The 27,646-nt window shown below is 42.6% G+C and overlaps 1 protein-coding gene across 6 annotated transcripts; it reads right to left on the bottom strand.

Moving 5' to 3' along the window:
- Nucleotides 1–86: 86 nt before the first annotated feature.
- Nucleotides 87–27,314, bottom strand: RBL1 (RB transcriptional corepressor like 1). 6 transcript variants are annotated; one of them, XM_055722181.1, is made up of 22 exons: nt 26,713–27,304; nt 26,403–26,536; nt 25,589–25,789; nt 24,039–24,103; nt 23,820–23,948; nt 23,515–23,675; nt 22,789–22,838; nt 20,839–21,025; nt 19,215–19,381; nt 16,822–16,934; nt 16,166–16,269; nt 15,466–15,603; nt 13,621–13,785; nt 13,313–13,448; nt 11,418–11,678; nt 10,341–10,519; nt 7,068–7,244; nt 5,325–5,396; nt 5,072–5,156; nt 3,268–3,431; nt 2,742–2,906; nt 87–2,498 (listed from the first exon to the last, which is right to left on the bottom strand). In XM_055722181.1, exons 1-22 carry the CDS (start codon nt 26,845–26,847, stop codon nt 2,328–2,330), a joined length of 3,159 nt encoding a protein of 1,052 aa, XP_055578156.1. In that variant the 5' UTR covers nt 26,848–27,304; the 3' UTR covers nt 87–2,327. The 6 variants fall into 6 exon arrangements, with proteins under 6 accessions (XP_055578156.1, XP_055578157.1, XP_055578158.1 ...); XM_055722182.1 differs by lacking the exon at nt 23,820–23,948; XM_055722183.1 differs by lacking the exon at nt 26,403–26,536 and having other exon boundaries at nt 26,713–26,852.
- Nucleotides 27,315–27,646: the final 332 nt, after the last annotated feature.

Raw genomic sequence — 27,646 nt, 5'->3', positions numbered from 1 at the left:
CAATCTTTCACATTACAGAAAATGCAGACAGAAGGCATTATTTAATGAATTACACAGAAAGACCACAGGAAATACAGCAACACAGGTTAAAATACTTTAAAACTGTTTATTATAAAACACACATTTACACATGAAGGCACTCTGAAACCGTTACAAAATTTTTGTATAAGCTACTGCTTTAGTGTTCGGCAAGTCCAAAAATACTTCTTGCCATCACCTTAAAAAGGTGAAAAAAAATTTGAACAAATCTGAACTGCATCCAGCTGCAGCACATTAATTTTTCTAATGAAGAAACACTACATCTAACAACAACTAACAAGGATCTTTGCATCGGTCTTCTACAGTTTCAGAGAACAGTAACAGTGTGGGGAGCAGAAGCGTAATGCATGATGTTGAACTAAACTCTCGTCACACAACATTGCAGAAAGACTTGCACCGTTAAGCCTGATCATATGCAATCCTCCACTCAAATAGAACAGACCCCGCTGAAAGCTAAATCAAGATTCCCCATTTCTCCCCAACACAAGAGGCTTTTAGGGACTGGAATACATACACTGGCAGTTATAGTTGTAACAGCTCTGATGAGCAAATCAAGAAAGAAAAGGTTGCTTTTCTTGTACTTTTTATCTCAAGATCCCAAGACAAATATTAAAAAATTAATAAAATTAAAGGAACTGAACCTACAGGAATCTACATGAAACCTAGTCCACTGTATGACCATTTCCTCACACAGCAGCTCTCTACAGTCAAACCTTTGAGAAATAAGCACCTTGTTTTGAAAGTAAAAAAATTATATCAAATATTTAAGTACTTAATAATTAAAAAACAAACTACAGCTTGTAAACTTTCTACTCACTGCTGAGTAGGGTCCCTGCACACGTACAGTTTTAAATACATATTTCCTCCATTACTGCTGACCACATTCAGCTTGAAATCATCCCAGTGTTCTTCCCTGGAACTGTGGTACAGCAGATCTTGCAGCATATACTAAACAAACAAAACAACGAAGTGAACAGGGCTCCTTAAACAAGTCCTATGTAATCGTTCCAACTTTTTTTTTTTTTTTAGTTCAATATACAAATAAACTGAAAAACACAGTGCTGAGGAGTTTCTCTACGGCTCTAATCTTAAATGCAATTATGAAATAAGATCAAGTTACTGATTTACAGTACTGAATAAACCTTTACTTTCTCCATTTTGGCAAAACAGACCCTTACCAAACACCTCAGTGTTAAAACTTAGTTACAAGAATTGGATGCTGGAATTTACACAATGCCAATGAACCCAAGCCTTTAATAGCTATAAACCAAACATATATACAAACATGCCTTATCTGACGGGCTTACATTCAGTGTAGATACTACACAAGAGGCCAAGATTTTCAGGAAAAAAATTAAGAGATAGAATTTGTTAAAGTAATTTGTGTATTTGAACAGCTGCAATATGGCCAAAACCCCAGCTGTTTTTCAACTGTATCCTGCTTGGTACTTCTTCATAGCTAAGCTGCAATATATATGAACAGCTTCTACAGCAGGGTTGCTCTCAGGCTTCCAGCAGGAAGGGAGCAAATCCCATGGCTGCATACACTGGCTGGAGAGAAAGGTACTTCAGACTCCCAGAACTGTATCTCAGTGCTTTACCAGATGTCAGTTTCCACTTTAAGTCACTGCTATTTCTACTTTCTGTTTATTGCCTTTGTTACTGCAAAAGCTGTCTGATCCACTTCTTAACATACACTTTTACTGAAGTTCTGACAGGAGATGTAGCACAGCAAAATCATACAGCTCAAAACCACTCAGCTCTTCCTGAGGCTAAATATTCAATTTGTTCTCCACTCCAGTTACTCCACAGTAAAATAATGCATAAAATTCCACGTTCTTTTAAAAATAAGGCACTTTTAAAGTTTTCCCCAAACTTTTAAAGTATTCCCCAAATACCAAAAGCTTGAGGAAACTTAACAGACTTCACTCATTTCCTTATCATTCTCTTTTCCAAAAATAAAACCAGTATTACCAGACACTGAGTTACACTCAGAACTCATGATGCTCTAAATTAGGCTTCAGAGCATCCAATATGGCTTTCTACAGATCACACTTTTGCTCAGAGTAACTTAAAGCACAGAGTGCCTTTTGGGAACGAGGATCATCACCACCTCTCATTCTCTGGTGTTTACTACTTAACCCTTGCTTTTTGCATCCTGTGGAGGTCAGGTAAAAGTTCAACGTTGAAGAAACTTGGCAGTTGTCTCTATGCAAAAGCAAGAAATAAATAGCGCAACATCTGTATCCAATACCACAACTTTTAGATCCCACAGAAAATGGACAGTTTTAATGATTTGCTCTTTCACTGACAACATCCTGCAGACGTTTAAGTAGAATGTCATCATTTTCCTGGCAGAGTCGCTTCGTAGGGGATTCAGTGTCACTATCAATTGTTATTGCTCGCTTCTTACTCCTGTGTTCACCTTGTTTTATCATGTTGTTAATGTCCTTCAAACTCTGCAATCAAGAAAAAAATATCATGAGTTACTACGGCTCCATTTCAAAATTGCTCTGGTTTTAAGTTATCTGAGAACAAAAAGTCATTCTGAAGCTCTTTCTTGAGCAAGTGATGGATTCTACATTAAGAATTCTACTCTTCACCACAGAGACTAGTTCAATGAAACCTTACTGCATTAGAACACATCCTAATTAGGAGATTAATTAATGCTCTCTCAAATAGACTCCTTTTTTGCTTTCTACCTTGGAAGGGCTCCCATTAAATTTATACAGTAGCGCAGTTCGAGGTGTCAAGCAGGCACTGTTCTTGTGAGGTGAAACATAAACAGAATGCTGTTGAGAGATCCGTCGAGGAGACACTGGCTGTTGCTTAATGTTGGGGAATGGAGACAAGGGAGGGGCTTCCATCTGCAAGAGAGGGCAAATGTGGATAGGAGCTGAATCAGACTGTATTTAAAAGCAGTAACTTCACAGAAGGAAAGATTAATACACTTGCAAGTTGTCAGATGTTCCACAGGCATACACACAAGCAAATGGGTGTTGCATTTATACAACGAGGCTGAAACCGGGCTTGTAAACTGAACTGCATCTGCGTTTGTCCTCTTGAAAGGCTGTTAAAGCAAGTTCTCATACCATTACCTACAACTATTTAGCTTCTGTAACCACAACAGGTGAGGAACAGAACACAGTTTTTGACATGTGTTTAACTGTAAGGAGAAACAACTTTGTGTCCGATCATTAGAGCAGAATTCCAAAATACTTTACTTACTACATGATCCTGGTTTGTGACATTGTACTTCAGTGCAAATGATTTCACTCTTCCTACATAGACTGCATTGTAAAATTTAATAAGATCTCCTCTCTCCTCTGTTCCCGACGCACTGGAGTTTGAGGTAGATCGTCCCGAGGAACTGCCAGTTTTCACAGATGAGTCTAACGGTAAGAAAAAGCTTCAGAGTTCAGAAACACAGTATCAGCAAACTGGGTGCTTCAGATTTGAACTCACAATATCCAACTGACAAAAACTCGTCCATAAATCGACTAATGAGATGAATTAAAGAAATGTGCTTCAGACAGGAGCAGGGTGTGCTGTAGGTGGTTATGAACATTAGGAGGAGCTACAAATCACTGCTAGCAGACTAGTGGATGATGGCTAAAAAGGCCAACATAAATCTTTATTCCAAACTTTGAAATAGCTGTAGCAAAAAACTGTAGCATAACTGACCCCTTCTGCCAGGCTTATTTTGGGGAGTGGTACAAAGCCATTTGTAGCTCTTAAAGCTAAGTTTAAGCAGTCTGACAACTCCCAGCTTTCAGCTTCTGTGAAAGTTTCTAGCGACCAGCTGGCAAAGAATAGCTTCGTACTCAACTCATGTCTGCTGCAAGCCACAACACCATCTGCTCAGGCATATTATGAAGCGGCTGTTTGGTGGAAAAAGCTGCAGCCACACAGCAAATGTATTTCTGTTAATGTTCTCTCTTCCCCAATTAAGCTGGTCTGCTACTGAATACAGCCTTCTGTTTCACCATCCATACCGTTACTGCCCAGCAAAACGGGGCAACACAGAATAAAGTCTCTTGCAACCCATGCTAGACTACAAGACAAACATCAAAAGCTTCAGCTGACACACACAGTGTGTCTGTCTTGCATCACAGCACAAGCACATGTTCCTGTAGCCTGGTGTCAAAAAAGCAGGAGTTAATACTAGATAAAGGATTGAAGAAAAAAGTCTAGCAGGAAAAGCAACAGAAGAACTTTGTAAAGAAGCACATTTGTATGACAAAGCAATGGAGCCCTGTGCCACTTCAGATGCTCTTCAATATCCAAGAATTGTGGACCTGCTAGACAGGATGCTGAACCTACAGGAGATCAGCACTTCCTGGACGCTGGTGGAGTTTAAAAAACTGCTCCAATACTCATTCAAGCAGTTGAATTCCACCCATAGTGGGAATTTACCATATGGAACAGCCTTCTAATTTTCTGCATGCACCCTGGCTGCACAGGCTCATACAAGGGCTTGTGATCTCTGTTTCCGGATGTGTCACTAAAAACAGGCATGGCACAATTTTCATGCTTTTCTCAAATACTGCTCTTACCCCTTTTCTACTCTAAACCAGAGCAACGACAGTATTAACTATTTAAAAGAAACCTGCATAATAGAAAGTGGTGGTCACCATTTTTATTTTCTGAAACAAGTTCTCCCTACTTAAGCCTTCAGGATAGGCGATACTAGGGAAAAAAACCTGCCATAATATTCCAGGTACTGTTCATCTTTCTTTGTTAACTCGTGTTGCTATCCAAGAAATACAGTATCACTGACACACTAAGGAAACACTTCAGCCTCAGCAACAAAATTTCATGTGACAAAGTTAAAACATTTCTTCTAAGTAGAAAGTGTATTTTCCCTATCTAACATACAGGAGGGCTACTGAAAAGATGGTTTCTTTTTCAACAATGCATTTGTTTTTCTTTAGTACATTTAAAACTTGCTTCACTTCTTATTACTTAACGGTTCAGTTCTTTAAAAGCTCACAAGTACATTTTTAAAACCAGATTATTTTGCTGTACCTACCTTCTGTCATCTCCACATCTTGGTTTGCATTTTTGTCCAACAGAACACCGGCAGAAATATTTCTTAACAAGACACTCCTATAAACCTACAGGACACAGAGGAAAAACATTCTTGACAAGGAAAACAAGGAAGTCAGAAGACTAGATAAAATCCATCTGAGTAAGAATGAATGTAACACCAAAGAGAATTTAACTTTTCCCTTATCAGCATAAACATTTGAAAAGCCACCTCTAAGGGAATACTATTTACTCACATGGCTGTTTGCTTGTGGCTGATTTCTGTAACTTTTCATTATGTCCTGAAAAGTTCTTTCCTCTTTGGTTACCTGGAAAAGAAAAGGCTATTGAAGACCAAGTGCAAGCAGCGAAGCTGGGGCTGCTCAGGTCCAGTCTATTTAACGAGCTTCCCTCTATACAGCTTTTTTGTATTACTATGAATAAGTTTTTAAAACTTAGTTCTGGTGATGAGAACATGAAAATACAAGCATTTTTCTTGTTCAGGCATTCCTTGTTTCTTATCTACTAAAGCCTTTTGTTGCTTATGATGCTTAGGAATTATTCCTTTCCTTACTTTTCTTCTACTGACACTAAATATTAAAGAAGGGAAATGTTAAGTCAAAAATGTATTTGTAAATTTGAAAACTGGACCCCTTAACTCAGGGGTCCTCAAACTACAGCCCACAGGCCGGATACAGCCCCCCAGGATCCTCAATCCAGCCCCCTGTATTTACAGAACCCCCCCTGCCACACCCTGCCAGGGTTTGGGGGGGGGGGGGGGGGAAGAACCATGCAGCCACAGCTGACTGCCTGCCACCTAATCCATGTGCCAGCCCCCTGTTTAAAAAGTTTGAGGACCCCTGCCTTAACTTTTCTAAACAGAATATGAGGAAATCCTGAACAAAACACTAGGCAGGTATATACACACACATGCAACGTCAGCTTTCTTCTGTACTTCAAAACAAGTCATTTGTTAAAGCACTTTGTTTTTCAGTCACACATCTGTGATTTTAATAGCAGATGAGCAACAATTTTTGTAGTGGGAGCCAGGAGAGAATGCATCAAGGTCTTCAACTAAACTGTCAGGTCTCACACTGCACCTCCAGTGTCTCCAACAGCACTCAAAAGACTGTATTTAAAACAACAAACTACATGATAAAATGCAGAGCACTGACTAGTCAATGGTTTTGCTTTTCTACAGCTAGCTATCAGTATCAGTATCAAACGAGTGTAAGCTGTGCTATAGTTTAGAGCACAGGGGGCCACAATTTGAACATCAGTTTCCCTCCACAGACAGTGCTCCATCTGTCTTCCCTCAAGGAAGCAGTCCAGCCTCAGTGTTTCAGAGGAGCCTGGGCTTAGTTTCACTTTCCTGGATTTGTGTCTGAATCAGACTTGATGGCCACTGCAACTAACAGCTCTCAAGTTTGAGTCAAACCAATATTCCAGTTTCATAATCCAACTTAACACCTTAAATCAATGCTGGCAAATTGAATAGGAAATGAAGAAGTATGAGTAACAGGCAACCAACTCAATTCCTCAACTCGAATCTTCAAAAGCCAAGATTTTTGTGGAACAGAAACTTTCCATCCCTATGTAAGGTTGGAAGCGCCTGCAGATTTCGGCACCTGCATAATGCTGTAACTGTAATAAGTGTTTTTAGTTCTGATTACATAGATCACAAAGATCGTGAACTGGATAGAAAACACAAATATGGGGCAACGAGACCACACACTGCTTTGTATATGCTGACCAGCGCTCATTGTGAACGTGCTCAGTAAGAGAAGAAAAATCCTCAACCAGCTGGCTGGTTGGTGGGAACTTTTAAGATTATGCAAAACAAGGGAGAAATATACTGGAACTTCATCCACTTCTTGGAAGGACTTCTCCCTTTCCTCCAGCAATATGACATGAACAAAGCAATCAAATTGTAAACTGTGACTACAACTTAACTTTCAATTGACATAAAATTCCCTGAATTTCTTAAAACTAGATGTTACCTTTGCCATGATATAAAAGGCACAGAGGAGAAGCTGGTCCAAATGTCTGTCCTTCATCAGATCAGCACAATGAACCAATGTGAATTCAAAGCACGTCCATATCTTTCTGCGTAAGTCATTGGAAACATCCAATTTTAAGCACAGATCACGCAAACGCACACTTGCCAGATGATAAACCTGGGAAAAGATAAAAAAGACGTGCAGTAAGCAGTCAAGCCAAATGAGCTTAGTTTAGCCTGCAAAAACGAACCCCCCGCCAAATAGAGCTGTTCTATATTTGAATAGCTCATTTCTGTAAAATCTCCCCCCTCTGCCGAAGACGATGTCTTCAAAGACTAAGCTGTCATGTGTTCAGCTGTTGGATCTCTAATGCTTATAGGAAATCTGCTTGAAAACATTATGACTATAGCTTCTATGCCATATCGCTCACTATAATGGAACACTTCCAACAAGGAATATATTTTAACTACAATTAAATATAATCTCAGATTAGCAAGATGATGGGTTCTTTTTTCTTTTTGATTACCAAAAATCTGTCTCAAAAACCTGAAATTACTACCAAGTGCAACATTAGCTTCCCTCCATCTATTTCAGAAGTTCTCGCTTCATGGGTAGTAATTAGGCACATTCTTTATGTTGGGAAGCAAAAAGACTTCATTTCATTTTCACTTGCTCTACTGAACAGGAACAATAAAGGAAAGCAGGAAAAAAACTATAATTTTGAATATGATGAACAGTGTAAATAGAAGGTAGAAACTTAAAGACATTTAAGTGAAAATTATAGTTTTCCTTCATTACCGAGAGGAATATGTTGCCTACCACATGGTTGGCCAAATACATGGCTACAGCTGTAGCATTTCCCAACTGACAGTAAAGCTTCCAAAATGCAGTCAGAGTTCATGCCTGGCAGCTGGCTAATCAATTCTTAATCCATTCTCAGAGAGGCAGACTGTCACTATCAAAATTAAAGAACCAATAGTTCAGACACAGGATGTGGCTTACAAGTGTTGCCATGAATTAAGATTTACCTTAAAGATCATTCAGTGTGGAATTATCTAGGGTTACAATACAGAAACTCTAAAAGGGGAAAACCTCTGAAAGCAACTTCACTAGTAAGAAAATAACAGAAAAAAATCTAATATTTTTGAGAGATTACTTTAAGCATATATTCTTTGCAGGGATTTAGGGAAGGTACCCTTGCCTCCTTCAAAGACCCTCAACCACTACACACTGGAAATGAATGCAACTAGGAATAAGTATTCTGAAGTTTCTCTGAAGCACATCCAGTTCTTAACTTACCCCTTAAATCCTCCATTATTTCAAGAAGTTCCTTCTTTCTAGAAAGTTTTAGATAGTGCGTTACTCATCACTGCTTTCTGAGGCCCCGTATCAGCAAGACCAGCACTACTGAGTAGATCTCAGAACTGCAAATGAGAATCTACAGATGCAGGGTCCGAAACAGTGCAGTTTTGAGTGAGCAAGACACAGGAGAATTATCTGGTATGTCATGCTTGCAAATGTGGGAGGCAGTAAAAATACAGAAGTAAAGACTACTGCTATTTCACAGAATCATGTAGGTTGGAAAAGACCTTTGAAATCTTCAAGTCCAGCCCTTAGCCCAGGACTGCCATGTCCACCACTAAACCCTACCCCTAAGCACCACATCTACGTGTTTTTCAAACACCTCCAGGGATGGTGATTCCACTGCCTCCCTGGGCAGCCTGCTCCAAGGCCTGACCACCCCTTCCATGAAGAAATTTTTCCTAATGTCCAGTCTAAACCTCCCCTGGTGTAGCTCCAGGCCATTTCCCCTTGGCCTGTCACTACTTTTCTGGGAGCAGAAACCGACCCCCACCTCGCTACAGCCCCTGCCAGGCAGCTGTAGGGAGCAACAAAGTCCCCCCGAGCCCCCTCCTCTCCAGGCTGAGCACCCGCAGCTCCCCCAGCCACCCCCCATCAGCCTTGTGCCTCAGACCCTTCCCCAGCCCCATGCCCAGCTCTGAACATGCTCCAGCCCCTCAGCATCCCCCCTGCAGCGAGGGGCCCAATCCTGCACACAGGGTTCCAGATGCGGCTGCACCAGCTGGCCACACTTTCAGATACAAGCCAGGATGCTCTTGGCCACCTTGGCCACCTGGGCACGCTGCTGGCTCACGTTCAGGCGGACATCAGCCAGCCCCTCCCCAGGCCCTTTCCTGCCAAGCAGGCTTTGCTCTGCCCCCAGCCTGCAGCTGCCTGGGGCTGGTGTGACCCAAGGGCAAGATCCGGCATTCAGCCCTGTCGAACTTCATACACTTGGCCTTGGCCCATCGGCCCAGCCTGCCCAGAGCCCCCTGCAGAGCCTCCTGCCCCACCGGGACACCAATGCTCCCCCCAACTTGGTGTCGTCTGCAAACTCCGGGTGCACTTGATCCCTTCAACCGGATTGTCAATAGAGCTAGTAAAGAGAACCGGTCCCAGCACTGAGCCCTGGGGAACCCCTGTGTGCCCGGTGCCAGCTGCCAGCGGGGTGTGACACCATTCCTCACTGTGCTCTGGGCTCGGCCAGCAAGCCTTTAACCCAGCGCAGAGCGCCCCTGGCCCAGCCACAGCCGCTGGCGTGGGAGGCTGTGTCAAAGGCTTTACTAAAATCTAGGCAGACAACACTCACAGCGATTCCCTCATCCACTAAGCGAGTCACCTTGTCATAGTAGATCAGGTTCACCAAGCAGGACCTGCCTTTCACAAACCCATGCTGGCTTGGCCCAATCTCCCAGGTGTCCTGCACATGCTGCATGAGGGCACTCAAGAGGATCTGCTCCATAACCTTCCCCACACCAGGTCACACTGACAGCCTGTAGTTCCCCGGATCCTCCTGAGTGCCCTTCTTATAGACGGGTGTGTCGTTGGCTAACCCCCAGTCAACTACAACCTACCCAATTTGCCAGGGTTGTTGATAAACGATGGGAAGTGGCTTGGTGAACTCCTCCAGCAGCTCCCTTAGTACCCTCATATACTTCAATAATTAGATGATTAGCATCTTCTACATTAGATAGATTCTTAGACAATTAGCAGCTTCTATAAATAACTAACAGAAAAAAAAAAAAAAGCACGAAACATCTCATGGGGAGAGGAAGGAAGAAAACTGGATTCTCTGCAACACTTGACAACATCTCTTCCCTTCTCCTCCCCGGCCGGTATAAGAACTGTTCATGCCAAAGGAAAGGAATGTGAAGACTGCAAGGTAATGAAAACTGCACAAGCAAAACATGACTTTCTAATAAAGACACTTACCTTTCTGTAAAACAGTGCCAAGGATCCCGTTTTCTTTGGTTTGCTTGCTGGTGACAGATACACTTCTTGTGCTTGATTCACCTGAGGGTGGCAGGGAGCCTGAGCCTCCATTTTACAGGGCTGACCTAAATTCGTTGAAATGGGTATCAATGTGATCCCACCCAATTCATTTGCAATACCTGGAGATGATATACACATCCAGAAATAAACCATTTGTTTTCCCTCATACGGCAGAGTTAAACTGCAAATCATAAAGTAATTCACAAACATTTCATACTAAAGACATCTCATCCTTCTGTACTGGATACTAAAAAGACTCTCTGTCCCTCAGTCTCCAGAAATGATTAAAAATTACATTTTGGGTAATGCTTAAAGGAAGAACATGAATGTGATCGAACATTTCTAAAATCATCTGAAACTACTAAGTTTACAAGAAATCACAAGTTCTGTAGTCAGTGTTCCACTCTTGAAGGCAGGTGGGCATTTCCTTTCTTTTTTTTTGTGTTACTCTGCAAACCTGACAGCATATCACATACAGTCCTCATTAGTTTCTTTGGCAGTCAAATTCTCTTGCTGAAAATCTCCTTAAACATGAAAAAGTTTTTTTCTTTTCATTTTTAACTACAGACCCAGTTTTTAAATTAAAAAAGGCTATAAAACTGATTTCTCATGTATCATTTTCAGAAATAGTCAAGCACCACCCAACTCAAACAAAACAAAAACCCCCTACTATTTTGCTAATGTTAATATGTAGCCTTTATCCAGACATTCTAGAGCCTTTTAAGATTATTATAGACCAAAGTTAAGGCAGAGTAGTAAATCACTGAAGGTGAGAACCAAAGAATCTGTGGTGAGGTGTAACTGCAAGCAGCAAGAACTCCACAACTTTGTTTGCAAGGAAGAGTAATCCCCAGGATGCTTGTCAGATATTAGACATCTCCATGGAAGGAGATGTCAGCAGAAACTTAAGCTTTTTTTTACTAAAGCAATACATGCTCAAGATGCATCGTTGGCCTAAGCAGATCTTAAGAGCAAGCAAAACATCTACCAGAGATGAAAAATGGGAACAATTCATACCATGCCGTGGGATAGTAACCTTCTGTCCTGTTTTTCCTGGTACTGTAGCTGTTGTCATGGTCAGTACTGTCTGACCAGGAGAAACACTTTCAGCAGCAATGCTTGACGCTGGAGCAATTGTCAACTTAGTTCCTTCAGTTACGATTTTGTCCATCTGCATTTCTTTGGGGCTGTCATCTCCAAAGAGCCTTCTCTTAGCACTTCCAGCTGTAGGAGAACTGTAGCGCTCATGAACAGAGATTGGTGACAATGGCTGCATGTCTAATATGCAAAGGAGAAAAAAACCAAAAAACCAAAACCCCAACTTAAGAGCAGCAGCTAAATAGGAATACTTCTCCACAGGAAGGAAAACCTTCAAAACCACAAAACCCAAGTACAAGAAATCACTTCTAGTTAAGAATTAATCTCACAGTTCGCTGTTCCTAGGCAATACGAACAAGGCCTATAGCATGTCTTTTATTTTGTAGTCATCCCAGAAAGCTCAGTTTGACAATCTGGTAGCTCAAGGAAGACAAGAGTAATCAAACCAATTTGCAGAGACTGAGGAATAGACAGGATTACAGATACTTATCCAGTCTGCTTAGCGGATTAATAATACTTGCAAGTGCTACTCCTCTAAACACATTCCTCTACAGGAACACTGGCCATATGCCCTGGACATGTTCTGTATGTTCTGGCTTTTAAACTCTAAACTAACCCCGGCCAGAAGCCCGCCCCTCACCCATCCCCAGTTCCTCCCCAGCTTTTCTGCTTTCAAACATTTGCTCCAGTAGTAAGACTGATGTACACAGCACTAATTTACAGGCCTCTGTTCCTCTGGCTTTTTGCACTTCAGCTGAAGTCTGGCAGCCACTTGTGAGGACACCAGCTACAGCAGTTTTCCGTTTCCCACAAAGCAGAAACCTTCCAGATAATTGGCGAGATAAGACAGATCAGAGACCTTACTTCTAACTCTGCAAGGATGGTTTTCTTGGTACCAGGGGTAAATACACATTCCCAATCCCCATCTTTTCCATGTAAAGTTGGAGAAGCATTTGGTACTCGATTCTTATATACAAGTCCCAAACAGCCCTACCCATACATAAGACACCACCTCCACCCTTCCATCAAACAACTAACCACAACACCTACAGCAAATGCTTATACATCTCTTTCCTATTGAGTATTTAAAAAACCTAAAACAGTCTTGTAATGGAATTTGCCAGGCAAACGCAAAAAGAGACAACACTACAGCACCGATCAGTCTATAGTACAGCAGCAAGAACCTATGGACTAATGTTTGAGATACAAGGAAAGCGTAATTCCAAACTAGGGAAGTACAAAAAAGCAACAGCAGTGCTGCCACTGCCTCTTCACCCTCACTGTCAAGAGACAGTTCTGTGCGACACCTAGGAATCTGCAAAAAACAAGGCAATTCTTCAGAGGAAAGAATACTGCAGACGAAGCATTGCCCCCCCTCCCCCCCCCCAAAAAAAAAGGTTCTGTAGAAAGGAGGAATAAATGCAGCTCTGTCACTCCATTTAAGAAGTCACCTAAAATCCAGTCAAACTCACTGAGGGGGAAAAAACACCAAAAACAGCCCTGGAAAAATCTGAACAACAAAGGACAATAAGCAGTCAGATGACAACCCACCCAAAAGTAAGGCAACCTTTGCATCAAAACAGTGGCAAAACCTGCTCCAGTTCAGAAATGAAGCATTATCACCAATGGCTGCTGTCAGTAAGACACAGCAATGCTTTGACCAGATGCATCTAGACTTTCCCAAGACCAAATAACAAGGCTTCACAATTCTGAATGCCTAGTTCAAATTCAAGATTGCTTTTTGCAATTACAAAGTCGTCTAAACTCCCTCTCCCCAAACTCACACATTTGAATATTAGAAACCTTGAACATACCCCGTCTTAAACTCCCACCAAGATCTGTCCGAACCTCTTTTACTCGAGGATGAATTATAGGAGATATTGGCATCATAGGCAAATGCCCGAGCCCACTTCCTCCATTGCTTGCTTCGAAATTACTGGGAAATACTACCTGAGGAATAAGAAATGTCAGTGTAAGACAGCAAAGAGATTTCCCTTGTTTGTGCCGATATATTAACAGAAGCTTTGTTGCAGCAACTGTCTCACGTGAACAGTTTTTTGTATAAAACAACAGTAAGAAAAAGAATGGGAACTTCTTAATAAAAAGAAAACAGGTAACATACTTCTTCACACGTTGGGACCTTGTTTTCTGAGGCCTGGAGGGCGTTCCAGAGTGCCGAGTCTTGAGTCCAGGCGAGACTCTCGAGAATTTGTTCCTCAATGCTGTTGAGGTGCTTCACCATGTCTCTGGAAAGTCCTTCCTCAGACCGAATCAGTACCTCAATTACCTAATGGTAACAGGACACATGCACAAAGCCCTATCACTCATGCTTAACAATATCAAATAATTTTTAACTTTGGGATCCCGTTCAAAACTTCTCTTCAATGCAGAACGCTCCAGCCTCCTCCTCGCATCTTAATCTTCCTCAACCCTCTTCTGATACCTCTTTTTTTAATCCCCCTTTCCCAAAGGCAATCCAGGTGTTGGAAACTGACAGTAGATGTCCCATCAATGCAGATAAATCCACTCCCAGGTTTTTTTCCCTCTCACCATCGCTAAGCATGTGCGGAATGAAAGCACTAAGCACACCCAGTGCTCACCCAGCACATGCAGCTTACCTAGGAAGATATAAGTTGTATATCCACTTAGGCTGGGTATGTGAGAACCCCGGCATTGAAGCTTTCCTTCCTTTCAAACGAGCAGCCCATAACAAAAAGGGTTAAAACCCACTGTTTTAAAGTTCGATTTAAGAAAAAGTTAGAATCCTTAATGTGTACAAATTGGGGTTGAAAAAAGTTGAAAGGGCCCTTGAAATATACTTCACCGCTACGCTCCAATGCAACATTCACTTTATTTATGGTTTTTTTTTCTGACAGAGGAACATTCACCCTGGTTTTCTAAAGCTCCAGAGACGGAAATGCCATAAAACTTCCCAGGAGGACTTACTGATGTGTTTGGTTATTTGTACTAGAGAACTAAGCACCCAAAAAACAAAGTAACAAATGGCACAAGTAGAATAATAAACACTGGCTCTCTCCTGTGAGGTCTTTGTGATGGTAATTTTTTTCAAGTAAGAGTGCCACAAGAACATACACTGAATAGCAAAGAAAATTCAAATCAAATGTAAATCTGTTCCACAAAGTTGGATCTGCACCAGAGCATCTGGTATTGACGTAGGCTACCAACAGCAGCAGCAATATTGACAGATTTGTTGCAGTTTCATTACTGCTCTACATCTGAGGATTAAAGAAGGGAGAACAGAATAGAAAACAGCTTTCCCACAGGGTTCAATTTTTTTCGGTTGTATTGTCTAGACGGAACTACTTCTGATTTATTCAGGACTAACTGCAATAAGCCATTAGGTGTATCTAGTAAAAATAGGAGGCATACAGACAGATGGTAAAAAGATCAGACAAGTCAAAGAACAGAAATTACCTTAGAGGCAAGGGGAAATGAGGTTAAAAAAAGGAGCAAAAATAAGAACACCCAGGAAAAGATATTTTACATTCTCTTATATAAAACAAAGCAGAGAAGAACATAAAATCTAACAATGCAAACCTGTGATAAGCAGTAGTAGCCAAAGGCAACAAAGAATATTATTCCTGTTTTATTACTAATAAGCAGAACTATAGCTTGCAGTCAATAAATATGAATATCATCAAAATATATAGTCTACTAAAAGCGTATATATATTAAGAACTAAAACTTGTGATCAACCGCATGTTACAGTTAAGTACCATCTACAAAAATCTTTTTCTTGCTTTAAATCTCAGCTTCAACTCTGCATTACACATTCCAGGTAATATACTTAAGGACAGCTAGAATTCATACTAGACGTATTACACATTAACATCAGCCCTTCTCCTATTTGATTACCTAGGAAGGAAAAGCATCACCCTCTAAGACTCTCAGTCCAGTAATGTGCCATTTTTAATACAGATCCAGTCCTAAGACAGTATTTATTTACCTTATAGAAATAGAATGGCCTCAGGTCAAGAACTTCAATAATCCAGGGAAAGGTACGAGGTGAGCTATATGCAAAAAGCACAATCTCCAAGCAGCATGCCATGAGAGAGCGGTGAAAGACATCTTGTTCCAAGAGAGCCTGAAGTGATGACAGAAAACGTCAATGAACTGAAGCCTGGGAAATGGAAGTGTGAAATTTGTGGCATGAATAGTACACAGCTTATTGCTGGAGAAAAGACCTACTGCTTTTTTCTACCTTCCACAATCTCTTTTTACAGGGAAGTTTAGAATAGCACAGACCAGAAGCAGACTAACAGTGCCAAAACCATCACATTTTTCATAATATGGCCAAATGAATCTGCCTCGTCATTGTGAATCAAAGCAGAACAAATGCATTGCTGTCTAACATGAACTGACATTGTTCATTGGACAAAGAAGAGAACAAAAGTTACCTGTCCATGAAGTCATGATTCTAGAAGGCAGCGTAAATTAAGATGGTTAGTTATGCCAGAATCATACCATTTTTAATACCAGTAAAAACTACATTTAGGCACCTCCCATATATTTACCCTTTTCTAACAAACAATATTCACAGACTGCTCTACTGCAGACTGCTCTGTTCTGGAACTGTTTGAAGATAAACAGTTAAGAGAGGGTTACAAGAAGTGTTCTCCTCTTTTACCATTTTTTTCCCCACTTACAGTCAGATCCTTGCCATGTAATCTTCGTGTTTCTTGCACCATTATAGTCTCCAAGATCTTATAGTACAAGATCTCTGCCAGTTTTAATCTGTTTACAGCAAAATCTGAAATTTAAAGCCAACAGAGATGAATCCCAATGCCACTTGCACAAATGGTCTTAAGACTAAATTGACCAGTACTTGTTCCCTAAGGAAACAGTGCACATGCGTACATATAGACTTTGCAGATTGAAAAGTATGTTCAGAAATCCACTAGTCAGAAGAACATAATGAAATTCTAGAAGTGTTTTAAAGGACTATGTATTTTAATATTTCTAGTGAGGAAATTTTGCACAGTTGCAATAATTTTCCTATTTGTATTCCATTGCCCTTAACCTTTAATGCCAAGAAGAATGCACGTTTACAATTTTTGCTAAGAGCTGCTATAGTTTCAGTGCTGTCTTGGTTATCCCATTTTGAACTGCAAGCTTGGTTTTACTCTACTAAATTTTTATTCTTTACGGTGTTCTGTCTGACAGCAACACTTTTCTGTTGGGCTATGTTCTGGGTTAAAAAAAACAATGCCACTGTGTTAAATACTTAAACAGTAGTATATGTATGCATTTCACTTGCCCTGGTTCAATATTTTGAAACAGCTCATGCATTTCACTTCCATACCTATATGAGATCCTGGCTGTTCATCTGTTGACTGAGTGTAGCTGCGACAGAATGTCTCACCTATTTCTTTCACTCTGCTCACAATGCTTTCCATAGGGCTGCGTGCACAAGACCTGAAGCAGAGCACAAAGAGAAAGCCTTGTTTGTATAAATAAAATATCCACTACAACTCAAATGAAAATACCACCCAAATAAAAAGAAGAGAAGCTAGTTATACTGAGCTTTCCTCATCAGGCAACAACCTGTAATACCACAGAGATCACAGGAAAACATAAAACCTACATTAGTATCATTTCCTTTTTCCTTTCCTAACAGAGTTGCAAGAGGCTAAGTAGATTTTGGAATAAAAACAGGAGAAAGCTAGAATTACAGTACAACACTCAGGAGGAAAAAAAAAAAAAAAAAAGTATCTGCTAGGAGCAAGGTATTAAGAAGGATGGTACAACAGGCAACCAACCAACCAAACGCATCCAAGAGACCACACAAACCAGGCGTGGTTTGAGGGAGTAGAGGAAAGATTTCAAAGTGAAGAGTCAGCATCTTTCAAAAAATACCATATTTACTAGCAAGGCAGAGAAGAACTGATGAACACACAGTCACTATCACAAAAAGGGGCCAGGGAATTTCTCTGTCTGGAAATGCTCTTTCTGAATGCTTCTAGATTTTCCAGCAATTCTGTATTAGGGGACAGTGGCTTGTGACCAGTGTCAAATTAAGACACTAAACTATTTTGAAAAGCTAGCATTGAAATAAATTAAGGTTTTATTGAACAAAGCCTTCCAAGTAACTTCAAAATTATCTTTCCAAGGAATTTTAATTTGAAAGAGAATATACCCAAAAGCACAGAATATTACACATAGTCCAAAACACAGCTCTTACCATTTCTCCCAATCAGACAGTACATATCCTGCTCCTCGCTCATATCCAAGATGAGCAAATTACTCAACACACTCCTTGCCAGAAGTTTACTCAATTCTTTTCCCTGTTTTAGTATTTACATCTCTCGACAGACTGGTTCATTACTTGAACACACACTTTTTCATTAAAGACTGCAGACACCTTAATGTTTTAATTGTGTAATATAAATAATACTAGAGTCCTTCAAAAAAAAACAATCCAAGCAACACTTAAAATAGAAATGCATCTTGCTGAGCATTTATAAACTACCAAGAACAAGTCCTAGGAAAACTTTCAAAATATATGTTAACTCCAAAGATGAGAACTAGAAGTAGTATTTTTCACCTGTTTATAACAGTGCTTTAAAAAAACATCAGTTTTGCACTTCAGATATTAAGTGCTAATAATAAATGTCCATCCTGATTAATAAAAAAAAAATATATTTGGAGATCTTACACCATAATCCAGCAAGGCCTTAACGTGTATGGATGTCAGGCAAACACCCAACAGCTTTACAGGTATTTACTATTAAATTATTGCTTTTTATGAGCCATAGCTCATAAAGCAACACTGCTAACTTTTACTGATAAACTATTTTGTTTATACTCATCTGCTTAAGCGGAAACATTTTCATGTGAATTTCACTACAGCCAGCGTGCAGTCACATCTCCAGGAGCCAAATATACGGACTGATTTATATAACTGGGACTCTGTGGGACTCTGTCCTCAAAATAGTGATCATGAAAGACCAGGGCTGCATTCAGTAGTCACTTGCTATGATTTCCCAGTAACATACAGCAGCTATAAGGGCTGAGCGAGAGGCTCTTGACTAGGAATGTTCTAACTCCTGCTGAGACACCTGCCCTAGGACAGACATCACGGCTTGGAGGAAACCAATGAGTTGCAGGATGCTCAGGGAATGGCCACCAGAACAACCAGGGAAATGGAAAACACAGCTGCTGCTACCCAAGAGATCGGCACTGATAATAATCAGGGTCACTGCCAGGCTTATATATATGCTATAAAGTTAGATTAAGATATCCTGAAGTAGTATGAAGAAGTGGGGAGCCTTTAGGCTGCTTTTAGTCTTATCTTCCCAACTCTTTAAGGCAAAGATTATAGCTTGTTGACTCCGGCATTTCCCTTCTCCCCCAAAAACCTCTGGCAACGCAGTTACCATATCTTTTAATTGAGATATTTTTATTCTTATTTTTATTTTAAAGTAAGTATTTGGTTTTCAGGCACACGAACAGCTAAATTAGCTAAAACTGAAGCTACATTAATACAATGGTGGTGACAAGTTGGAGGGGTGTGTGCATTCAGCTATCGTTCTCCAGATGACAAGATTACCTGGACAACAGATCTTTCAACTAGAAATAAGACAAAGAGACAAAAATAGTCTACACAAAAAAAATGTCAAATTTAAGCAAGAAAGCAGTCACAAGCATGAAAAGATGAGTGAGTTTGTATGACAGCAGCTGCAGTGGATTACTTACTCAAAAATATTTATAAGATGTTCACTTGGTGCATTTTTCAATCCAGACACAATGTTCTGCAACCGGCTCACGCTTTGTGTTGCTGAAGCAACAGGAGTGATGACAGCTTCCTTTTCTCGTAGGTATCTTCTTCCAGTCAGTGGAGTTGAAGGTGCAAATGACCTTTTCTGTCAGAGAAAAATAATAAACAAAATCAGTCAACAGACCTGCTTCAAAAACCTTTCTCATGGGCATCTCCTGCAAAATCGCTCCAAAGATTGAAACGACATCACTAGCACACTACCGGAAGGCTGCCATCAAATCTGTGATCTCAGAACTGACTAAAAAGTAGTTAAAAATTATCGCAGGACTCCATAAATACAAAATATAATAAATTTTCAGGCAGACTGAAGTTAACACAAAGTTTTTTTTTAAATAAAATACAAGAAAACAAGACACTACATCTTAAAACCTGTTAATTTTTAAGCTTACTTGAACATTGAAAAATGCAGGGCAAGAAAGAAAGCATATGCTTCTATTCACAGTCCCTGACTGCGTTACTTGGGTGACACAAGGAGAACGTGACAGAGCTCCCTAGGAGAGGGTCACAGAAAAACATTCTTTGGGAAACGTTGTCCTGGTGGACTTAGAGACTCTCCTTATTCAAAGAACAATGTAGCACTAAGCAGATGGAGCTGTGTTGACTGCAATTACCGATCTGTACCATGCTTTCTGGAAGTGATGCAACCAAGTATTTGGTTTTGAATTACTAGAACAGACTACAGTTTGAAGATGGAAGGCAAATAATGAGGAAAGGTTAAGCGTGCAGTTAGTATACATAAACAGCAATGAGGTCGTTGTTATACTACAGAAAGTGAAGCTCAAAATTGATAAACTCATTCTAAACACCTGTCTTTAATTTGCCTGAATATGAAACACACTTATATTTGGGAGGAAGAGTTAAGCCACATAATTCATTTAGACCAGCACTAGTATCTTGTAATTAGTATTCTTATTTTTAATTGACATGTAAATCAAACAGCATGTGGCTCTTTCAGACAGCCAGCACCATTTTTTCCCCCCTTATCCAAGTTTTTTTTAAAAAAATCATTAAATACATTTTACATTTTTAAACACTGTGAAACATCAGCTCTGGTTATAGGCTACTTTTTATAATGAAGAGTTAAGACTTTGATGGGTTTTATGTCTTGAACAATATTTTCCATATAATACTACACAAGTTGACTTCTCCTGTCCTAAAAAAAGGAAATACCAGGAAAACAAATAAATTTATCCAGCGTGAAGGTTTCATGGTATTCTTATGGGGTATAAATGAAGTTTGAGCTAAACTATATATTTAGGTATTAACTACTTATTGACCTTTTTGGACAAAACCACTATACACATGAAAGCACTCTCATCCTCTTGAAGGAACAGTTATTTACTAAATTCAACATGGAAGAAGACATGACCATTTCTCCTTAGCAAGGGAGCATCCTCTGAAGCCTGCAAATGGCATTCAACGTCATCCTCTCAAGAAGCAGCTCAGGAAATTCAAAGTCAGCTCAATGATTCAAACTGCGTATAAGGATGGAAAAAACTTGAATTAGTACTTCAAGTGAGATCAACATGTTAAATGAATCACCTTTTCAAAATGCTGCTGAAGGTGGCACTCCACGTGAGCTCTTGCTGCTGTTTTCCCTACTGGCACGTCTGCAGGAAATTTTCGAGGAGTGCCAATTTCTTCTTCTGCATCAGCTCCTAAGAAAACTCTCTCGTCAAAGTCACCCACTGTCAGAACATACTCTTCATACTCTTTATTTAGTGCTTTGCTGAAAGAGAAGCCCAGATTTTACATCAAAGTTTAAACCACTGAAGAAACAAAGAAAGTGCCAGTGGAGATAAAGTACAAACCCGAAACCAACATGCGCTGGAAGTGTTCAATGCTTGCAGCAGCAGCACGGCTCGTAAACAAGACTTCACTGCCCCAGCAACCTGCCCACAGCTGCCCTCCCTGCCTGCCTGTCCCTGCCTGCCTTCGTACTTGCAACCTCCCCTGGTCCCTCAATGATAGGCTGCAGGGACCACCCCTCCTCCTGAGTTACCACCACCATTTGGCGCTCAGTAAGAAGAGTTAAAAAACAACTTTGCTTCCATCCCAGTTGCAAATGAAATAGTTTGGAAGTACTCTACTGATCAGAGGTTAAATCTCTGTATACGCAAAGCACATTACAGGTAGATATATTAAACTAGCTATATTTGACTTCTAGTTTTGCCCCTCGATAGCCTGTATTTTTAAAAATGGTACGGAGGAAGGGAAATTTAAGAGCTAGCCTCCTGGATTCGATTTTTAAAATCACCACTGACATATGATACCAAGAAAATCTTTCATTTTCTTTACTCCAGCTAACCCAACTGTAAAACACTAATCTCACAAAGGCTGAAAAGCTTTAAACTTTTACTTGGGAAGCAGAATGCAACTTTTAGATAAAAATGAGAAACAGCTCACATCAGTAAATCCTGCCTGCATGTTCTTCATGATACATGAATGCTGTATGAAATATCTTTTGCCTGCAAAGTGTCTTAGCAATTCAAGCTGCTGCTTAAGCACATATATTAGTGGAACATAACAATGTATTCATGATGCAACTGACTCTGTGATCCCACAGGAAACCTGACTGTATCACAGGTTCACCTTCTCCACGTCTTTTAGAAAAAGCAAGTGTCTATGAAAAGTTTAGACAAAGAAACAGAGAGGCTTCCAGGCTTCTTTAGATGTCAAGCTACTTAAAAAAGAACAGGGACTACCGTATCATTCCACATGACAGTATTATTAAAGCAATACTGTTAATTTAAGAGAATTTCACTGCTTCAAATGGATCACTGCAACAATGTTTTATACCTGAACTTGTTATCTACATTGTTGAAACAACTGAGTCCGCTCAAAATTCTGAAAGCAAACCAACAAATTAAAAACTCACCTTGCAAAAACAAATTATTACGTATTTTTGGAAATGGCAAAAAAACCTTTAAGGGATCCAGAACAAAGCAGCTGCTGTTCATATTTTGCATTTAAATTAGCTTTCAGAAGTGAACATTAAAAGCTTCTGAAAAAACTATACTTGCCTCCCACAGAAACACTCTACCTCCTTTTTGTGGTTTTACAATTGTCTGTTCTTTTCTTTGAAGTACTTCTGTTGCATTCACAGATTTATACACTCAAATTGGAGACTGATAATGAGTCTTCCCTGCTCAGGAGTAATATCTGAGGTGTGTATAGAAACACATCTGTGAACTTCAAAGTCAAGGTTTTGACTTGCATTGGATTACTCAAAGGTTACAGTTGCCAGAAAGTAAGGGCAAGCACCATAAAAACCTGACATTAAGGAAGAAGCTCTGCAGCTGACCACCTGATATTTGACATCCCAGATCCAGAAAGCATTTCAGCCAGAAAGCAGCTTTGACTGCCAAATAATTAAAAGCCATTAGTCATGGCAAGATAAAGGAACAGGAAAACCTGAGATTTAGCATTCAAAGGCCTGTATTTTAGAAACGAAACCAAACCCCATGACTAAGAACATAAGCTGTAACTTACCTATTTTCTGTAAAATTGCAAAGATCCAACAGACATTCTCCTTTTAAGATCTAAGAATGAAAAGCAGAAATACATTGCATAATAAAATCAAAACTGTTCCAGCTCTAACAGTGTGAGGGCACGATGGTTTTAGTCAAAAAGGAAATACAATTTAGGAGCCTAACTGGACCCCTTGGGGTTTGTTTTTGCCTAGACCCAAGCTGGGACTACAATGCCACTAGCAAGACAAACAGATGAGAACAAAGCCTAACTCTATCCAAGCTGTAGATAAACTCACTCTTCAGAAACAGTACTGCTATTTAACATCTGTTCCATTGGCAGGTTAGGGACTGACTTTTCCTCTTCCTTCCAAAGCATTTTGCTCAATTCCAAGGGAAGCAGCAGGACCCACGATATCATGACAGTTATCCCATGAAATTATTTCCCAATGACATTTCTTTTCTGCCTCAAGAAAACATCATCATCCACAGTCCAGTTTCATACTGACAAAAAAGGAAAGCAAAGATTCTCCACTGACATAAAAAGCCAGAACACAGGGGATCTTACAGCACATGTCAAAAATGAGAGTGAATTCTGCTCCTGCTAAAGTACACACAAAGAAAATCTGACCCAGCCCAAGTTCATTTGCCTGTCAGTACACTTTCCTGCAGAACCTGCGGGATCTAAATGGTCTAGAGATCATTCATCTGAGCACTACCACACATTCGTAAAACTACTAAGATGTACCTTCCTATCAAATAGTTTTGAAATGTATGGTTTAAAGTAATGTTCCTTTATTCCTTTTGCTTCTACTAAAAGCCCATCATGCAGCTCACATAGTGTGGCAATGATGCAGGAAGGATCTTCAGAGGCTTTGATCTCTGTTGTGTGGAATTCTGCTGGTAAGCCTAGAACATGGAGGGGACGGACACCCACAAAAAAAAAAAAAAAAAAAAAAAGAGAGAAAAAAAGACAACCAAACTTCAGCTTCATTTGAAAACAAGCAAGAGAACACACCATATTTGATTTTAAATAATCTGTCCCCATCATACCTTTAAATGATGGATTTATCAGATCTCTTCTATTTGAACACAAAAGGGCATTTGCAAAAATCAGGTCCAAGCAGCATAGAAGCAAATGATAGGAATTTACTAAATCATCTCCAATCATACGGAAATTACCTTTAAAAGATAGCATATCACATCAAGCAACATTAAAGTTCGTAATTCAGAACATACACAAACCATGCAGCCAAAACAAAGCAAGCCTACCCTTAGTGTACACAAAGAGAGTCCAGCAGAAGTTGAAGAGATCTTTAACGCTGCACGGCACCCGTCTATCAATGAGGAAAAGGGGGGAGAAATCAGACTTCAGTTTCAGGAAGCCGAAGTTTGTTTTACAGTAACAATTTCACTGTTCCCTTGTTCAAAATAACACTCAGAGCCACCAGCTATCTTAATCTCATACCGAGACACAATCTAAGCTACATGCCCTTGTTTCAGCTTTCACTAACCAATAGTGTCCCACCTCATTCTGTGGAGCATTCTGCGCAGTGTCCCCGACCTGCTGGCCCTTCTCTGAGCCAACGGCTGCCTCCGGCCTGTGACCCTGCACACGCTATTTTGCTGGTGTCACATCTTTAACAGAGTCCTCCCACAGCTGCAGACTACGAAATGCCAAGGGCTATGTTATTCCAGTGAAGCTTCTTCCCAAATATTTTACTAAAGAATCAGCTATCTCTTCAAAATGTGCAATTGCAGCTCATATTACAGCTCATCTGCTGAATTGGGTTTGGAGTAGGGATTATCCAAAACCACGGAGCTGGAAGACCCAGGAAGACATTATACAAGACAGTCCATGGAGAAGCTAAAGCTGTGGTTACACCAATGAATGCTGCTGCATCAAGGGAACATTAACAGAATGTACTGACTCGGACAACATTTCTCCCAATACATGATGCCCACAAAGCTATCTGCCATACGTGAAGAGCTGCAGCAGCAGAAGTATCCTCTCTACCTGCAGACGTGGAACTATGCTGGAGTGTTTTACCAGAACAATTATTCCCCCTCACATCCATCCAGAGGACACATGCGAGCTGGCACAACCACTTTGCACAGACCCTGCTCGGCTCCCTCGCCATTCAGGTTACACTCCCATGACAAAGCTATCACAGAGATGGCTGCGGTCAGCAGGGAATATGGACATGCTCCTTTAATTACGGCAGAAGTCTTGTGTCTATCTGGAAGGTGACACCAGCAGTTACTAAGTCTGTCATAAAAGGTGACACTACCAGTTACTATGTCTGTCTGAGCACATCAGCTGTGGCTTTCTTCCATTTGCGTGCTACCACTCCCCCAGCAATCACGTTAAAAACTGAGTCAAACTGCGGTCACTGTGGACATAACACCACTTTGTGTGGAGGGATTATGTCACAACACCAACCACCTCAGCCACTACTTTGCAAAGACAAAATATCCCTGTGCTACTTAAGTTCTTTCTCCCAAACAAGTGTCAGCCTTGCTGTATCTCATGTTAACGCATCTCGCTGTGCCCTCTCCCCACCTTGCTGACATTTGCACTGCAGGTCAGCTCCTGAACGTTGCAGTGAGCCACAGAAACGGCCACTAGACACAAAGCTCTGCTGACACGAGCCGTGCCCCATCAAGATTTGGGATGTTTCTGTAGTCATCACAGTTCAGAATCAAGGCCACCAAGAGGCCCTTATCACTCTGGAGCTTCACATAACTTTTTAACGCATAAATAATTATCTTAATTTTCATTAATCTGCATTAGGAAAAATCACATTAGATCTCAAAGCCACCTTTGTTTCCTGCTTCGCTGTGGTTTAGAAGTTTCTTCGTAGGGGTTTTGAAATATATCCAAAAATATTGGTTCAAACTTCTTGAAAATCACAGTTGACACTTCAAAATTTCTCTCCAGCCTCTCCACTCGCTCTCGGAATTCCTGTGGTAGATTTGACATGTCCATCCACTTCTTCATTTTGCTAAAAAACTGGATTAAACTTAAAAGAAGAAAGAAAAGCTTGCTTTATTTTTGAGCTTTAACTAATTTCCTTTATTCAGAATCTTTTAAAAAGCTAAAATGTGACATATTTATTTCTTAACGACTAATTCTATTAACATACAGCATTTACCATTTGATGGGCTCTCAAACTGTACATACCATAAGCTTTTCACCTTTTATCGCTCTGGTTTTCCCCCTTGCCTCCCTCCAAGATACAGGCACCAGCACCGCTTTAAAGGCCGCCAGTGCCGTGCTGTCAGCCCGGGGGAGGGGCAGAAGGCACCGAGCCCGCAAAGGCGTCGGAGCCGCCTGCTCCCCAGCCCCCCCGGGCCAGCCCCGGGCCAGCCCCGAGCCCACCGGTGCCGCCAGCAGCACGGCCCGGGTGCCGTCGCGTTTTGGTTGGCGATCGGAAGGGGCCGGCGGGGCGTCCCAGGGCTGGAAGGGGCAAAGACCGCACGCGCGCCCTCGCTCCGTTTTCAACACAACCGAGTCCCCCATGGGCACAGCGCTCAGCAGCGCCCGGGGCCTGAGAGGAGGCGCGGGAACGCGCATCGGCGGCTGCGGCGGAGCCGGCACTGAGCCGGGGGAACGCGCCGTGCGGGGCGGCTCACCTGAGCCTGGCGGAGCGCAGGATCCGGGTCAGCGACACGCCGTTCCCCTCCATCAGGCCGCTCCCCACCGTGGGCACCAGGCTCTTGCGGCAGGCGACGTAGAGAGCGCAGGCCAGCCAGTGCAGCGCCTCGCCCTGCCGGGGTACGGGAAACCACGAGCTGGGAAGGGGGGGGGGTGGGGGGCAGCCGCCCCCCGCGCCCCCAACCACGGGGGCGGCCCCTCACACTCCCCTCCCCGTGGCGGGAGCTTGCCCCGCCCCGCCCCCCCTGACAGGGCCAAGAGAACACCGCCCCGCCCGGCGCCGCTCACCTCTAGGCTGTAGGTGCCCCGCAGCGCCGTGAACTCGCGCAGCGCCTCGGCGGCGCTGGCTGCGTCCAGGTTGAGCTCCTGGCAGAGCCGTTCGATGGCGGCGCCGGGCTCGGCGGGCGGCGCCGGGCGGGACATGGCGGCCAGGCCGGTACAGGCCAGCTGCCGCGCGCCAAAACGCCTCCGCCGGAAGGGCGCGGCGCCTTCCGGGGCGGGGGCGGGGCCGCGCTGTCACGCCCAGCGTGCTGCCGCCCGGGCCGCCGGCGTACGGAGCCCGGCAGGAGCACGGCCGGTGCCGGCGCCCGCCCGGCGCAGTGCGCCTGATCGCTGCCACGTTGTCGACAGCGCTGAGGCGGGGCGGCGGGGCGCGAGCGGTGTTACGGCCCCGGCCGGGCTGCAGTGGCCGGGGCGGGCGGAGGCGGTGAAAGGCTCGAGCCCCATCCGGTGCAAGCCGAGCGCCCGCAGGGGGTTCGCTCCCCGCCCCACGGCTCGGCCCGAGGCCGCCGAGCTGCCAGGAGCGCGCTGCGGGCCGTGCCGCTGCCCGGGCGCGGCCGGTGCTGACGGGGACCGGGAACCGACCCCCGCCACGGTGGAAACAACGGAAGTTGCCGCCCGTGTACGACAGCGCTCCGCGGGCGCCACGCAGGCCGGGCCGGGGTGGGGCGGCAGTGGCGCGTTTCTCTCCCAGGCCCCGCCCGACGGGGCCGTTGGAGGCGGGGCGGGAGGCGGGGCCCGGGACAGCCGCGCTCCTGCCGCCGCCCCGCCCCCTCTGCGCACCACTCCCGCGTCGACCCGCGCGCTGTGACAGCCGCGTAACGGCCGGACACGTTGCCGGCGGGGGGGGGTGGGGTGGGGGGGGTGGCGCGAGCCCTCGGGGTCTGACCCGCACCCGCCCTCGCGAGTCTTCCTGGAGCCACCGAACCCGGGCACCTGCCTG

This window comes from Falco cherrug, chromosome 10, assembly GCF_023634085.1.
Source record: "Falco cherrug isolate bFalChe1 chromosome 10, bFalChe1.pri, whole genome shotgun sequence".
NCBI classification, from domain to species: Eukaryota; Metazoa; Chordata; class Aves; order Falconiformes; family Falconidae; genus Falco; species Falco cherrug.
This window is presented reverse-complemented; position numbering and strand designations above follow the sequence as displayed.

What these genes read in the sequence shown, in the direction of transcription:
- RBL1 (XM_055722181.1), bottom strand. Translation starts at nt 26,847, where the DNA reads ATGTCCCGCCCGGCGCCGCCCGCCGAGCCCGGCGCCGCCATCGAACGG. An exon ending in GGGGCACCTACAGCCTAGAG is followed by an intron (nt 26,537 to 26,712) that starts GTGAGCGGCGCC and finishes GTACCCCGGCAG; the next exon opens with GGCGAGGCGCTGCACTGGCT. An exon ending in CTGCGCTCCGCCAGGCTCAG is followed by an intron (nt 25,790 to 26,402) that starts GTGAGCCGCCCC and finishes TCTTCTTTTAAG; the next exon opens with TTTAATCCAGTTTTTTAGCA.